General features: G+C 50.1%; 1 protein-coding gene across 4 annotated transcripts in view; it reads right to left on the bottom strand.

The window, feature by feature from the left end:
• The window catches only part of PRIMA1 (proline rich membrane anchor 1), a 70,606-nt gene extending 65,478 nt beyond the window's left edge, over window positions 1–5,128 (bottom strand). For 3 of the 4 annotated variants that reach the window (XR_004252734.2, XM_058429837.1, XM_032180304.2), the window contains exons 1-2: window positions 4,682–5,128; window positions 3,741–3,864 (exon numbers count right to left, since the gene is read on the bottom strand). Coding sequence is in view for 3 of the 4 variants with exons in the window: in XM_058429837.1 (XP_058285820.1) it covers window positions 3,741–3,833 (93 nt within the window). In the remaining variant the exon portion in view is untranslated. Of the gene's footprint in view, window positions 1–3,740; window positions 3,865–4,526; window positions 4,589–4,681 lie in introns of those variants that run through there. The other variant, XM_032180303.2, reaches the window with a different exon arrangement.
• Window positions 5,129–16,779: the final 11,651 nt, after the last annotated feature.

Below are 16,779 nucleotides of genomic sequence, written 5' to 3'. Positions count from 1 at the left end.
TGTAGCAGAGGTCTGAGGGACACAGTGTTCCCAGCATCAGTTCCCTCTTCTCCAACCACCATCCTACCCCTGGCCAATCAGTGCAGTTTTGGGTCCAGCAGACGTTGCCTCCTAAATCATTCTTGAATCCATCTACTCCTCTGTTTCCTTTGCTGCCACCTGAACCAGGCCACCATCAGGTCTCCAGTGAGCAGTACCTGCCTCTCATCTAAGGTTGCCAGATAAAATATAAGACACCCTATTACATTTGAATTTCAGATAAACAACAAATAATTTTAAAGTATATCCCCAATATTACATGGGAGAGATGCCAGAAAAACAATTCGTAGTTCATCTGAAATTAAAAGTTAACTGGATGTCCTGTATTTTATTTGCTAAATCTGGCCCACCATCCTCTTACCTACCTCTTTGCCCCTGCCTTGCCTCCTCCCCGCATCCATCCTTCATGCAGCAACCGGACTGAGATTTCTCTCTTTTTTTTTGAGACGTGGTTTCGCTATGTTGTCCAGGCTGGTGTCGAATTCCTAGGCTCAAGCAATCCTCCTGCCTCGGCCTCCCGAAGTGTTGGGATTACAGGTGTAAGCCACTGCAACCAGCCTGGACTGAGATTTCTAAAATACCAACCTGAGATTGCGTCATCTGTTACTTAAAATCCTTTACTTAAAATGACATCCATAGCCCTCAGGATCGAGTCCAAACTGCAGGACACTATGTTGGTGGCTTACAACAGTGGCCTTACCTGGTGCCTCTTTCCCCTGGGTCTTCCAAAGTCCCTCTCTCCTCTGGCCTTGGGCTGTTCCCTCTGCCTGGACACCTCACCCTCATTTGCATCCTAACTTCTCATCCTTCATGTCTCAGCTGAAGCACCACACCCTTGAGGCTTCTATGACTCTTGCCCCGGGTCCAAGCTGTTTGCTCTTGCTGAGGTCTCTTGATGATAATTACTTGTTTAATTAGCTCTACATTGCCAAACTATCAGTGCCACGAGGGAAGAGGCCACTAAGCCCCTTGCACTTAACAAAGGGCTTGGCATACAGTAGGCGCCCAATAAATGCTGCCGAATGAATCATCAAAGCTGCAGAGACTGACCGTAGAAGGGGTTCAACATCACTTGGGTCTGGGGTGGCTCCTCATCAGCACACAGAGACCCATAAGGCCAGATAAGAGGCTGTCTCTCTAACTATTGCTTTAGGAGGGCAGCCACAAAGATGATGGCTTCTGGCATCTTTCATGGAGACAGGCCAGCACCACGGTAACTTGATGAGACACACTCCTGTCACACCTAATAAATTTGCCAGCCTGTCATCCTCTTCCCTTGCAAAAAAAAAAAAAAAAAAAAAAGAATCATCTGGAAGTGAACTTAGAAGAACCCTAAATCACAGAAGCTCAAAATCTCAATTCCAGACACATTAAAGAACAGGGGGAAAGGCTAAGGAATGCTCCCACCAACCTTTCTGGCAATTTAAATGTCGTCTGACTTTAATGATTAAGTTTCTTATCAACTAGCAGCAGCCAGAGGCTTAAGGCTGATCGCAAGGTAAAAACCTGGTGCTTCGGGGGACCCCAGGTCTCTTGCCTCATCGATGATCCCATTAATCACAGGACTTTGTTATGTTGGCCTTGTCCTTCCAAATATTCTTCTGGCACAATGCTCATGGAAGGGCAGATAGCTCTGAGTTTGTTCTCCAGATTAGAGAAACTCCTATGACATGACAGATTTTATTTTCCCCACTTAAAGAGAAACACATGGCTTCGTGCATTTCCATTTTTCCTCTTCTCTCCTACGTTCCCTTGGATTTAGCTCTTTTGCTTAAAGCCAGATCCATTCATTCCAAAATCCCTTTCCCTTGATTTCTCTGTCCCTATCATTTGTAAATTAATTTTTCCAGAGCCTCAAGCCAAGATTTTACCCATTCTACTTGTCTGGAGGATTCCTTTTTAAATTGATTTTTATGAAAATTGATTCGTATTGAGTAAGAGCATCTGAAATACACCCCCCCCACACACACTCCTGCACACACACACACACACACCTGCTTGTGTAAGTACTGCCTGGCTGAAGGACACTTAAAAAACTGAACTGCTTTCACAAAATTATTTCTTCTGGGAGGAGTGCAGGGTGCTTGTGGGTCTTCTGTTTAGATCCTACTAGCTCACACAGTAGAATTCTAGTCTTGGAGACCGACAACCTCACTATGTTGCTTCCCACCCCAGCTGAAGGTGTCTTATGGAAGAGAGAAAACTGTAAAGAAATGAATCTAAAAACTAAGTGAACTCAATATCTGAGGTTCAGCTAAAAGTTGAACAAGGGAAGCTGGTCCCAAGCCACTGAAGTGTTTAGAAGTGACAAAATCATGTTTCCTCAGGAGGCACAGCTGAGTTTAATAACTGCTGTTTCACACATTAGACAAAGCTGTCAATTCCAAAAGGAAAACAATTGTGAGTGAGACAGAGGCAAGCCAGAGAAGAGAGCAGAAGATGGGGCCTGGGAGTGGGGGGTGCTGAGCAGCGTCTGACCCTGGCTCTCGATGGGCAGTCACCCAGGCCATCATCCAGGCAGGACTGACTGAGTGAGCTTTCGGCAGGGCCCCATCATTTGGGGCAGCTCATGGACCTCGGTAGACTGGCAAGTGGTCTTGCCCCCATCCCTTTTTTTCTTGGTCTGTCACCCCTACTAGTACAGAGCAACCATGTGAATGGTCCCCAAACCCCAAAATGCCATCAGGAAAACATGAGGCTACAAATACCCCAGAGTGGATCCTCAATGCCCAAAACAATGAAAATGTCCTCCAGAGCCTGCAGAAAAACTGTCAAACAGACCACGCAGTGATCAACAGAGTACCTAGTCAGCCAGGCAGAAGAACGGCATTACTATTACTCCTATCAACAACGGCAGCAACCACTACCGGTTAGTTTCATCATGGACCTGGCACTACACTAAGTAATCCTTACATGCATTTATCTCATCAAGTACTTATAATAATACAGTCAGGAAGAAGAAACTAACTCTCAGAGAGGGTAAGTGGGTTGCCTAAAGCCTCCCAGCTGGTGAGGGACAGAGCTGAAGCTCAAATTCCAGAGCTGACATCGAAGTCCACCTTGTCACCTCTCCACTGTACCAGTGACCATGCACATTCTGGGGGGGACTAGGGACCATCCCATTGAACCCCCTCTCTGACCCTAAGAGGTAACTCCAGTTAGTGGCTGCCTGGCCTCTGCCCTGGGATTTAAGGGACCCAGGGTGAGAGATTCAACCCTGGGCAGTCCTGAGGGATGGGCCACCACGCATTATCTGTCTGCATCCTCAACTCTGATACCTACAAGAAACATGGCTGCCTTCCGTGTTGAAAACCAGTTTAAGAAAGCTAATTTGAAGTTCATCAGTGGTTCTGGTGGGAAAGAAATAATATATATCCTTGGGATCATTTTTCTTTGCAAGTTTGTTTCTTTGCTGAATTTCTACCTTAGAATGTTATCATCGGAAGGTATTCTCTGAGCCCCTTTCCATTCCAAGGCCGGCCCGGTCCTGCAGGCTTTAGGCCACAGTCGAAGCCTCTTTTTGGAGTTTCTTATCTTTTCAGGGGTAGGGTATAGGGGACCGTAGCAGTTTTCTTTTCCCAAGCTCTTCCGAGAACCAATCAGTGGGGTGGCTGCAAGAAGCCAGGGTCTCAGGAGGGAAGGGACAGCTCGCCCCTCACCCAGGAGGCCCCCCCAGCCGATGCGCAGCCAGCGCGTCTCACCTGCACGAAGCCCCAGAGCGGGTGGAGCGCGCAGTGCAGCAGCAGCGAGGACCAGCAGCAGCCACGGCGCAGCACCAAGTCCCGGAGGAGCATCTCGGCCAGCGGCGCCCGCTCCTGGGGCGAACTGTCAGGAGAGCAAGGCTCGGGTCAGGCGGACACCGCGCAGGCACTTTCGCTGCCGCGCACCAACATACCTCCCAGCCCGGGTCGGACGGGCACGCCCCGCACCCAGGGGCACCCTAGTAAACCAAGCCTGCACTTACACTCCAGCTTACACCTTCACTGACTCTTCGTGAATCCCAGAATTCACACTCTTTTCTTATGCACATCCCCAGAACCACGCGTGTACACTTTAGCTCCGCGCACAGCTCCAGAATACTGCGTGCATACCTTGGCCCCATGCACACCTCCAGAAACAGCCAAGCACACTTACTGCGCCCCATTAACCTCCATACAACTCACTGTCACTGTGAGCACACTTCAAACCCGGCGGGCACTACTCACCTGCGCGCACACGCACAGAAACAGCCGTGCACACCCACTGATCCCGGTGCACACCCACCGACTCCTGCCTGCACCCTCGCTGACCCTGCATGCACGGCCCCAAGAAATCTCACGCTGCGTGCACCCTCACTGCCCTGCCGGCCTCATTGCGCACACTGCAACATAGGCACCTCCGTGCGCTGCCCCTTTGCATGCCTCCGCCCAGCCCCGATCTCCCGCTCCCGGGCGTGGGTTCCCCCACGCCTCCATCTCCGGCCGCACCCTTCCAACGCCTCACGCTACCTTGCCTGGCGGCGGCCCCAGCCGATCCTCGGCTCGGGGAAAAGAGGTCCGCGTTTCCCCCGCGGCAGCTCTGTTTCCCAGCCGCCGGACAGCCCCCATTTAAAGCCAGCCGCCTCCCCAGTCCCCCGCCTTCTAGGCGGGGCCTCGGTCCTCACCTTGGCGGCTGCGCGGGCTCCAGGGGGCTTCACATGCCGGGGAGGAGCGCCCGGCGCTGGAGCAAAAGTTTGCGCGCCGGTTGGGCCTCCCGGGCCGCTAAGCAGAGGACCAGGAGCGGCGTCGTCGCACGGGGCGCAGGGCGCGGTGGCTCTGGACTGCGCCTAGCCGCGCGCGGGGCGGGAGGGGCGGCACCCCGCTCCCAGGGCCGGGGCTGGCAGCCGAGGCGGAGGCAGAGGGCGGGGAAAGTCTCCTCCAAGCCGCCGGGAGCCGGCCGCGCGAGCCCTCCCCGGGCCCGCGTTGGCTCCCCGCCTTTCCTGGTGGCGCCGCGCGGCTGCCCGGGGTACTGGGGTGCCCGAGCTCTCTGCTACGCTCACGCCGGCCCGCGAGAGGCAGCGGCGGGAGGCGCCGGCCGGGAGCTCCCGGTGGGGCAGCAAAGCCGTGGGTGGAGGCGAAATAAATAATGCACGAAAAAGGAAAACAGACGTGAGCCGAGCCAGAGCCTCTCCCACCTCCCGCCCGGGGCTGCGCTCCCGCCCGCGCTCCCCCCGCCGCCGCCGCCGCCGCCAGCGCCGCTGCAGTGATTCCTCGTCTCCATCTAGCGAGGCTATTGTGTATTGGGCGCTTAATTATTTATTCACCCTGGAGGCCGAGGATTCCCACTTCCATGGGGTTTTGCCCCTTGCCTGCGCTTCCCCCAAGCCTCTCCCGAGGCTGCGGAAAGGTGGCGAGGACTGACTTGAGACCCTTTTTTGCGCTCCATCCTTGAGGACTCTCCCCGCCGCACTCCCCGCAGGCTCTCCCGGGCGCCGGGGCTGAAAGGTGCAGGCCGCCGCTCTCCCGGCCATGGGCCTTGTCGTCTCCTTTGTAGTCCCAGCAGCGGAAACTCTCTTGCAACACTAGGCTGCGGCTGGGAAGGAGTTGTGACGGCCCTGGGGAGAACATTTCTACCGCTGCTTTTCCTCAACCATCTGCAAACTCCTGTTTGAGGCAAGATTATCAACAAGTCGGTTCTTCGGGAAGTAGCCTGGTTACATCTCTTTCAGACAAGCTGTGCAAGGAGTGACGTCCCTCAGCAAACCTTTTGGTGGCAGGGCCGTGTAAGTTTGCCCTCATCCTGCATTCATGATAAACAGTTTGCTGTTTGATCACATCGCCTCCAGCAGAATGATGAGTTGGTTACGTCCCATGGGCCTTCAGCTCCCTGCAACCTGGCCCCACATCCTGCTGACCCTCCTGTCACCTCCCTTAGGGTGAAGCCCAGGCTCTGTCACAGGCCTCTCATGCCATGAGCGGCCTAGGGAGGACGTGGCTCTTCTCACCCTTTTCAATCAGTTGGTAACCCACACCATGGCCACATGAGGTCTGCCTACAGGGGCCAGATACCTCTACTCAGAAATACAGGGGAGTTAAAGCTTGGGACACATTTTGACCAATGAAGGACAAGAGATGGAAGGGACCCAGCATATGGAGTGCAGTGGTTCCATTTGGCCTGTCGGGAGATGTCCAGCAGGTGCAATTAAGCAACTGGCTGTGTTTACTTCTGAGGATGTGACCAGCTCAATAATGTACAACCTGGTGGCACACATCTATAGTCCTAGCTACTTGGGAGACTGAGGCGGGAGGACCCCTTGAGCCCAGGAGTTCAAGAACAGCCTGGGCAACATCACAAGACCCTATCTCACAAAAATGCACAACTTTCTATTAGCTTCCCTCCTCCCCTGCTTCAGTTTTTCCCTTCTGTCTGTTGCCCTAGGATTTTATCCCTCGATAAAATATTAGCAAGCAGCATTATTGCTTGATACTCTGTCTCCTAAGGAACAGGGACAATTGCTACCACAAATGGTTCTAAAAAATAGACCTTTAGGATGGGATGTTGGATTTGTCTTCTATCTACAATAGGGTCTCCACTGCTGGGCTGTAGCTGGCATACAGTGATATTACAATTTCTAAAACTTCACTTGTGGCTAATTGGAATGAGATGCAGGTAGAAAATAAGGCTTTATGCAATCAAATGGCCATTGCATTTGGGGTTAAGTGGCTTTTTCTGATGGTATCAGAGGTATTTCAAGGAGAAAATGATAGACTCAGGGAAGTTATCTACCAGCGTAAGACATGCTTTGAAATGAAAACTTTAAGGACGCTCCTGACATCTGCAAGACAGATTGCATTGAAAATTAAGCTTGGAGGCTCATTATAAGGGTGGCAGAGCTGAAAAGGAGACTAAATGTGCAGCCACGTAGATGTCTTATGTCCAAGTCAGAGCTCTAATAAAGAAAGGATTGGAGCTGGTGACCTGGAATGGAAACTTTTGGGTAAACAAACCTGAAAATCTGGACGCTGATCTCCTTGAATCCTCTGTCAGGTAGAAGCAACTCTCTTCCACTTGTTAGAACAGAACAGCTCTTCTTGGCCTGGGGATGACAATGACCTCATTGAAGCAGGAAACTTGCAAGATAGTACTTGCTTTAATGACAACAGCCTACAGTGAATACGCGAGATGCCAGAACATTTTTTCGGCACAATAAGAAGAAAAGGACCAGAAGGCTCAGAGGTGTGAATATTAGAATCATAAGACCTGAGAATCCACCACTGGCCTATGTTCCCTGGGATAGCCCAGAGAATCTTCCCTTCATTGAAACAGAAAAAAGAAGTCCTAATGAGCCCATCAGCACCTTTGAGAAATTCAGTGGTGGCTCTCTTCTGTCTTCTGATGCCTGGGTTTGATGATGGGAGATGGTGGGGAAATGGACTCTCTTGGATCAATGGCAATCAGTGTAATGGCAAAGGCCAGGTGGCATAATGTCATGCCATTCAAAGTGGGCATAATTACCATAATGGGCAGCAAGGCCAGAGTGGCAACCAGGGTGCCTGGAGCCATACGAATCTATGTTTTTTGTTGTTGTTGTTGTTGTTGTTTTTTTAGAGATGGAGTCTCGCTCTTTCGCCCAGGCCGGACTGCAGTGGTGCTATCTCGGCTCACTGCAAGCTCCGCCTCCCAGGTTCATGCCATTCTCCTGCCTCAGCCTCCCGAGTAGCTGAGATTACAGGCACCCGCCACCACACCCGCTAATTTTTTGTATTTTTAGTACACACGGGGTTTCACCGTGTTAGCCAAGATGGTCTCGATCTCCTGACCTTGTGATCCACCCACCTCGGCCTCCCAAAGTGCTGGGATTACAGGCGTGAGCCACTGTGCCCAGCCAGGAATCTATGTTAATGGCTGACAGAACATGATGTAATTAGGGGGGCGGGGAGACAAATGGGGAGCTAACAGGGGTGTTGCTTGACTTGTATAAATATATATACTTTTAAAATCAAGAGTATAAGAGCAGAAAGATGACATCTACTGCAATGGAAATTATCTAAGGTTGTTCATAGTCCAGAGCCTATGATTAAAGGGGAGGCTGGATTTCTGAGGCATTAGGTCGGCCATGAATAGTGGCAACCCAGCATGTGACAGAAGTGGTATGTATAGGACCAGGCTCAAGCAGGTCTAGAAGGAACAGGAAAATTGCCTAAACAGCTGGTCCAGATTTTCATGTCACCCACCTCTGTTGAAGTTCTTCCTCAACATATATGTTTAGCCTCAAATGGGAGTTCCATGTGATAGTCTGATGGAGGAGGAAAGCACCAGAGCCTCTTTTACACCCAGGTCAACGTGGTGTATTGGTGCTAGTTGGGAATAGATGACTGCTGTGTTACCTCCCATTCAAGGGTAGGAGAGGTGGCCCAAAGTGCAGACATACACTCTCCTGTGCAGGGTAAATGGCTGGGCTAATCATTTAGGGACATGGAAAGAACAAAAATGAAAAGCCAGGGGCATGGAGGTCAAGTAAACAGTAAATGATGAATTCATGGGAGTGAGCACAAAGAGTATGGGGCTTTCTGCCTCGTGTTTGTCTCTCCAGAGAGCATCTGTTGCCAAGGAGGCTCCTAGAGTCAGCCGGACAGGATGACCCAGCCCCTCTTTGGCCATCCTAGGGCTTCCCTGAGTGATGAGATGGTCTACTGAAGGCTCAGCTGTGACATCAGCTTAGAGACAACAGCTGGTGGGGTTGGGGCACTGCTCTCCGGGATATAGTGTGAGTCAATAGATGTGTCTCTGATAGTTGGAATATACAAGTCTAGGAACCAAAGAGTGGAAGTAAGATTAGCTCATCTGTCCGACTGCCAGCAAGAAACCTGCAGAATCCGTGCTGCTTTTTCCTGCAAACTTAGAAGAGTCAGAGGCCCTGGCTTTTACAGAGTAAAACTTCCACTAATGAACACAGTAAGGGTTCCACTAAACTGGAAGCTGTGACTGTGACCCGGGCGCCTTGGGCTCCTCTTGCCAGTGGGGCAGCAGAGAAAGGAGGGTTTGCTACACTGATGCACAATAGTACTTCATTACCATGAGGAGCAAGGGCTGGTGTTACATAGTGGGTGCAGGGAAGAGTATGTCTTGTGCTCTGGATTGAAGTGTTTCCCCCAAAATGCATCATTGAAGTCCTACCCCCAACATTAGGGGTTATTTAGAGATATTAGGTATGTTTAGAGAGGGAGTCTTTAGGGGATATTAAGGTTAAATGAGGTCATAAGCATAGTGCCCTATCCACTAGGATTGTTTTCCCTCTAAGAAGATGAAGAGAGACCAGAGCTGTCTCCCTCTCTCTGGGTACCCAGAGGAAAAGCCATGTGAGGACAAAGCGGCTGTCCACAAGCCAGCAGGAGAATCCTTACCAGAAACTGGCCCTGCTGAACCTTGATCTAGAACGCCCAGCCTCCAGAACTGTGAGAAAAATAATTTCTGTTGGTTAAGCCACCCAGCTAGGGGTGTTTCGTTACAGCAGCCTGAGCTGACAAATACATCTGGTCGTCTGGGATTTGTGGGGGATTCTCTGCTCAGAGATAGCCATGAACAGGCAATTACAATATCCGAAGACCCTCCAGGTGAGAACCCCAGACCCACTGAAGAGCTGGCCCTAGAAATCTAGAATGGGGCTGGGCATGGTGGCTCACACCTGTAATCCCAGCACTTTGGGAGGCCAAGGTGGGCGGATCACCTGAGGTCGGGAGTTCGAGACCAGCCTGACCAACATGGAGAAACACTGTCTTTACTAAAAATACAAAATTAGCCGGGCGTGGTGGCACGTGCCTGTAATCCCAGCTACTTGGGAGGATGAGACAGTAGAATTGCTTGAACCCAGGAGGTGGAGGTTGCAGTGAGCCAAGATCGTGCCATTGCACTCCACCCTGGGCAACAAGAGCAAAACTCCGTCTCAAAAAAAAAAAAGAAAGAAAGAAATCTAGAATGGAAGGTCAGAGTGGATGGAAGATGATGAATGTCAATTATGGCCCTAGGACCAGCCACAGCAGTGGGACTCTAGCTTCCTTTGCTAATCTTTTTATGCCTTTTTAGGAAGTTGCAATTGATCACTTCAAAAATTGGACTTACACCTTCACTCTCAAACTGATGGCATTTTGTTCTCAAGTTACATCCAAGTATCACAGGAGGATGGGGTGGGGGACTCTGAAAAGCACAAGGAGTGGACTGTACTGGGCCCCTTCTATACGTTTCCTGGGTTTACTTGGCCTTACCTGCCTCCCCTTCTGCTCAATGGAGAGGGCAGCCAGTGCCACCACTGTCCCATCTCCTAACGCCACTGTCTTTTGCAGCCTCCCCCAGGTAAGAGCTGAGCTTCAGCCTGGCCTCCATCATGTACACCATGACAGGGACCACGGCAGCAGCGGGGGACAGGCCCAGATGACTGGAGTCATGGAGAACCTGAAGAATCTGTGCTTATCCCTGCAACCTTAGATTTAGAACAGTCAGAGGTCCTGGCTTGTAGAGAGTACAGCTCCCACCAGTGAACACAGTAAGGATTCCACTCTACTGGAAGCTATGACTCTGACCCGAGCATCACAGGATCCTGACCTAGGACCTGCCGCCAATCCTATACTCAGAGGATTGAGTATACTCCCCACACCATGGGGAGGGGGTCTGGCCTGCCCAATAGTTGTCAGTGGGGACCAAGGACCATGACCTGAAAGTGGAGGAGGGTTAACTTCCTTTCAGATCCAATGACAGGATCTGAAAAGATCTGGTGGATTATTTAGCTCCCTTTCTCCATCCGTATGGCTTACAGACGTATGTCTTGTGTGACCGAACAACTGGCTGTGCTCCCTGGCAAAACTGTGGCCTCTTCGGCACCACACGTGATGTACTTTCCTTCCTTCCCTGCCTCCTTTCCTAATTTCCCCTGCTCTTTCTAACCTGGGATTGCACCCCTAAAATGTGCTGCTACATGAGCTTTGCTTCAGGCCCCCTTTTCTAGGGAACCCAGGCTTAGACAGGTTCTTAGAGGTTTCCTGGGCTCCGGAGGCTATGGCCACATGCATAAAATGAAGTGGAACACCATGGCAACCAGGATATTTTATGCCCGAAACATCTGTATAACTGTGGATAATTGAAAGGGGAGGATCCTTAAGAATCCAGATGGTTTTCCTTGGCCTCCACTTTTCCGTGAATACAGGTGGGTTCTAGGTGGGGAGAGTGTCATGCTGGCCGGGAGCATGGACTCTTGAGTCAGACTGCTCGGTTCTCGCTAACTATACAATCTTTGGGGAATTTCCTAAACTTTGAGGCCTGACTCTTATCCCCTATCAGGGATTAGAAAAATATTTATTAGATATAATTAGATCACAGAGTTCCTGAAAGGATTAGCTGAGATATTTCAATAAACACTTAGCCTGGCACAATATAACTGCTCACAGAAAAAAAAAAAAAAGTCTATCTCTAAATATTTTGAAGGATAGAGGGGCAAAGATGCCTCTGTTTTACAAGAGTACGAATTGGCATCAAGAATCTTGATGAGCAAAACACAAAAAAAGTGAGTAGTAAAGGAACACTTATTATTAAACCTTAAAATTATGAAGGCTGATATTTTTAAATGCTGCAAATAAACATAGAGTTATTTTAAAAGATATTGGTATCATCCAATTTGTTCATTACCTGAACTTGAATGAAAGTTACTTGTGAGTTCCACATTTTGTAGGTCAGCTGTGAATCTGTCCAGAGAGGATATTTTCCTTATTGACCAGGTGTGGGGGAGGGGGAACCCCAAGTCTCTTCTGGGATTCATCCAAGACGTCACTTGTCCTTCTGAGGTTTGTCCTTCACCTCCATCAGCATTCTAAGAGCTGAGCAGCATTCATTACCTGGGGTTGTGTGGACAGATCTGCCTTGCCCCAAACTATGAGTTAGTTCTTTCCCCAAGAATACTTTGGTCCAAATCTCTGAAGCTAGATATTTGGACAGGGAGGTGGGGGGCAGGGGAAGTCAGAAAGAAGCCCAGATTTTTAACTTCCCTTTAAAACCATCCGTGTCTCCTCTGTCTTGTCATCCTTCCTGAAACCCTAAAAAAAGGACCAACATTTTGAAAAAACTTATCAAGTCTGGGCTTGCTTCATGGCCACAGCCTGGCTCGATGCCATTTTCCTACGTCAAAAGAGAATCCAGACAGACCCGATCCAAGAGAGCATTTGGTGGAACTGCTTGGCTAGCCTCTCCTTTGGCCAGAACAGTCAAGTCCAAATGCCAGCCCAGCCGGGAGAGCCAGCTCCGTCTCCTCGACTCCGCTGAGCACCAACACACGCTGGGTCACGCAGAAGCTGTGGGAGGAAGGAGATGGGTCCAGCTCCCCAAGACCTCACCTTCTAATGGAGGAAGGAGAAACAGACCTAACCCAGAAAATGCAAATAGGGCCATTTCTCTTTCTTGCTGAAAACTCCCCGGAAGTCCCAGCCTGGGCAACATGGCGAGACCTCGTCTCTACAAAAAATAAAAATAAAAACGTTAGCCAGGTGCAGTGATGTGTGCTTGGGAGGCAGAGGCAGGAGGATAGCTGGAGCCTGGGAGTTCAAGGCTGCAGTGAGCTACAGTCATGCCTGTACTCCAGCCTGGGTGACAGAATGAGACCCTGTCGCAAAAAAATTAAATTTAATTTAAAAAAAAATCTTCCTGGAAGACTCCCTAACACAGCACAGGAACACCCAACCCTGGCACTCCGCCCATTGCCCCATCTACCTTGACCTGCAGTTCCCTGCTGGCACCTTACCGTTTCCCACCTTCCTGCCCTTGCTCCCCTCCCTAGATCCCCTTCCCCTCTTGTCATCTTGGTTAATTGCCACATAGCCATCCCAGACTCCTTCTCTGGATCCTCCCCACCCCTCCATCATGGCACCTTATCACACTGGACTCTGTTATGACAGCATAACATATTGTTGGCAGGGAGGTGACAGGCTGTGGTGTTAGTAGAAAGAACTCCGATTCAGATGTCGCTTGAATCTGGGTCCAATCTGGGATGTTCCCTTAACCTCTCTGAGACTCAGTGTCCCTGACTGTAAAATGAAGATGCTGATATGCGCCTTGCTGGGCTGTAGTGGGGAATATTAGAAGTGATGCATGTCAAGCTTTGAGCTCAGCAGGTTGGGGAGAAATCACGTCCACTTTATCTAATTGCACTTCTGTCTCCTAACTGTGAGAGCCTTGGGGTAGGGGCTTTTTAGATTTCTCTGAGTTCAGATATCTAGCAGCACCCAACGTGTAATAGGAGCTCCGTAAAGAATTGTGAGCGACTGCTAAAGCGTTATTAAATGAATAAGCCCAGTGCTACCGGACCTCTAGGGAAGGGTCCCCCTCACCTCTTGAACCCCGCCTGCTCCATATCTGCTATTGCTCCTCCTCTAGACTTCTTGCTATTTCTGAAACCCTCAAGCCTGAGTCTGCCTTGGGGCCTCACCCTGGGTGTTCCCTCCTCCTCGAATGCTTTTCCCCACAGATCAGCAGGGACCCCTCCCTCCCTCTTTCAAGCCTTGGCTCACATGCCACTTTTTCCACAGAATCCACCCTGACCATTCTGTTTAAAATCTCAGCTCCCACCACTGGCCCCATTCTCCTTACTTTATTTTATTTTTCTCTCTAGTACTTATTGCTTCCCAATTACACACTTAATTTTACTCTTTTCCTTTGGTTATTATGTGTCCGCCCTCACTATAATGTAAGCTCCATGAGGGCAGGGGCTTCAGGCCCCTTTTTTCATTGCCCGGAGAGGATGCTTTGCATTCCACGGCACATGCCCTCCGCCCACCTTGGTTTTGGTGGCAGCCATGACGGGCAGTTCCTCTGGAGTCCCCCACCCTAACCTCCTGCCATGGCTTCTCTCTACTCTTCTACCTGAGAGCTGAGGAAACCCGCTTAGCAGGCGAAAGCAGAAATGTAGGAGGTGACACCTCCAGAGTGGTCTGAACAATAGGGCGGGATTGAGGGGCAGTTCTGTGCCTCACTCTACACAGTTATTTGGGGGTCCCCCAAAGGGGACTGAGGTCCCATCACCCACAGCAGTAACTGGGTCCTTAAGACAAACTGACCTGGCCTCCCCTGCCCTGGCTTCTTCTCCCTTCTTCCTGCTTCTGGGCTTACCTCCCAAACAAATCACCTACACCAGAGACCTTGTCTCATGCTCTGCTGTTGGGAGAACCCAAACAAAAAGGCCAACCACCATACTCCAGGAGCCTAGGGCAGCGCCTGACCTACGGTGACCGCCTGGTACATGTTTGTTGAAGGAATGAATGGAAATAGGTAATTTACAAAGTTCTACATTTTGTGTCTTGCCTTATGATTGCATGTTTGAGTGGCTTTTTCATCATAGGGAGGCCTCGCTGAACTCTGTCTTTTTGTTTACAGTAGGATTTTCACGGAATGGCCTCTGCCTGGAAACCTGTCTGGCTCTGAGCTTTGTAGATATTTCAGGGAATGAGGGTTTTGCCATTTACTTTAGTCAGAAATGTCAGAAGCTTCCAGGAGCTTGAAGATCTGCTGCTCACACCAGCACTGAGCAGCCCAGCACACAGCTGTTCTTTGTAACTTTTCCAGGAGCACGCCTTTCTCAGCGCCTGATGTAGAAGGATTCACTTAGCCGGACAGTCCCCGCTTTATGGTTGTGATAACTTTGCTTATTTAGGCACTCAACAAACATGGAGAGAATGCAGATTCTGTCCCAGGCTGTGGGTACTGGGGATCAGAATTGCCTGAAACAGGGGCCCTGCCCTTTCTTCACTAGCTCCAGTCCAGTGGGGAAGACAGAGAAGGAAAGAGCTGCTTATAATATGTATGGTGTGGGACAGAAGTGAGCACAGGCAGCAAGCACACCGGAAGAGCCTGATGCTTTCAGTGTCCTGGCGCGATTGTACTTCCTGCTTGAAGTTGACCAAACTTCAAGCAGGAGTAGGGAGGCTGATGTTGACCAAAGTTCAACAGGAGTAGGGAGGCTGATGATTTAACACGTTTTGCAGTTGTCACCTCCTGCCTTTGCACGTGCAGTTTCCTCTGTCTGGAAGGCTTTGCCATCTGCCTTCTTGGCAAAGTCCTTGTCATCCTTCAAATCCAGCTCACATCACTCTGCCCAGGAAGCACCTCCTCCCCTAGCCCCATCTCCTCTGCTCTGTGAGCAACCAAGCCAACCCCATCTCCTCTACTCTGTGAGCAGTCTGTGTCTAGGCACCTGTACAGCTGCCTTTTTCAGCCTCCTGTGTGATTATGAAATCAATGAGGAATTGGGAGGCTGATGATTTAAGAGAAAAATTTGTTGACTCTGGCATCAAACAGAGCTGGGTCTGAGTTCCTCCTAGTACTGTTATTTCCTGGCTGTGTTCTTGGACACACCTGGAGGACAGAGCAGGAACATACAAGAGATGAGGCTCCAGGAGGGAAAGACTCCATCGTAGTGGGCCTTGTGAGCCATCCTCAGAAGACATTTGGAATGATTCTGGGGGCAGTGGAGAGGCACCGAGCAGGTTTAAGCAAGAGAGTGGCATTGAGTATTTGTGTAAAGACCATGCTGGCAGTGTTGGGGAGGAGGGGCAGGGCGAAGCGCGTGTGATAGATAGAAGGCAGGTGCGCTGAGTGCTGGCTGAGAGACTGGACTTGGAGTCACATGGTCTAGGTTTGAATGACAGCTTCTGTCTAGGCATATGATCTTGGGCAATCCACTTAAATCCCCTGGACCTCAGTTTTTTCATTTGTAAGATGGGAATAATAGTGTTACTTGCTTTGCCTGGGAAGATCACAAGAGAACATAAATAGGAATGGGTTTTATAAACTTTAAAATACCATGTAAATACCAGACATGATCCATAATGCCTAGAGGCTTAGACATGGTAGAAGTTTATTTCTCTCTCTGGTAAAAGGAAGTCTGGGGCTGGTGGGGTGCTCCATAGAAGAGGGGTCAGGCTCTTTCTAGCTTGTCGATCTGCCATCCTCACCACATAGGGGTCTTTACACCTCATGGTCCAACATAGCTGCTCAAACTCCAGCCATCATATCCACATTCCAGCTGGCAGAAAAAAGGAACAGAGAAAGGAAGGTCGATTCCTTCCTTTAAGAGCACTTTCTGCAAGTCTGAAATGACACTTTTGCTCACATTCTATTGGCCTGGGCATAATCACAAAAGGACACCAAGCTACAAGGGAGGCTGCGAAACACATTTCTTATTCAGGGCAACCATGTGTCCAGCTTAAAATCAGAGGTCCCATTCCTAATGAATTACAGAGATGGATGCTGGGGACAACCAGATACCTAGCAATTTCTGGTGCATCTCTTAATGATTTGCACTGTGGAGCTTCAGTCATACTCCAAACAGAGACACTTGTCTCCTTAGGGGGAGTTTAAAAAGGCCCCTCCTGTTGACAAATCATGATGAGCAAAGACAGAGAGCAGCCCAGTGGAGCTTAGGTCAGACAGGCAGGGGGCTGAGGGCCCCACAGCAGCAGCTGGCCAGGGTGGACCACTGGGAGAGAAGCAAAGGCTTTATACCAGCCTTCTGATGAGGACACTGAGCTCTGAGAGACGGGGGAAGAAACCTCTAATCAAGAAGCAGCCATCCCATGCAGACGGTGTGGGACCAGATGATTCACGACACACAAGGATGTCTCCCTGGAAGACCAGAGCCTTTCTCTCAGCCTCTCTGCAGATCCTTTGTGGATGGAACAGAAGGCTGGGACCAGACACCCCTAGACCTCCCCTGCACCCATGGTCCATACCTGAGCATAGAGAATGTCT

The sequence above is a fragment of the Hylobates moloch genome, unplaced genomic scaffold (genome assembly GCF_009828535.3).
Source record: "Hylobates moloch isolate HMO894 unplaced genomic scaffold, HMol_V3 SCAFFOLD_16, whole genome shotgun sequence".
In the NCBI taxonomy this organism is placed as follows: domain Eukaryota; kingdom Metazoa; phylum Chordata; class Mammalia; order Primates; family Hylobatidae; genus Hylobates; species Hylobates moloch.
This window is presented reverse-complemented; position numbering and strand designations above follow the sequence as displayed.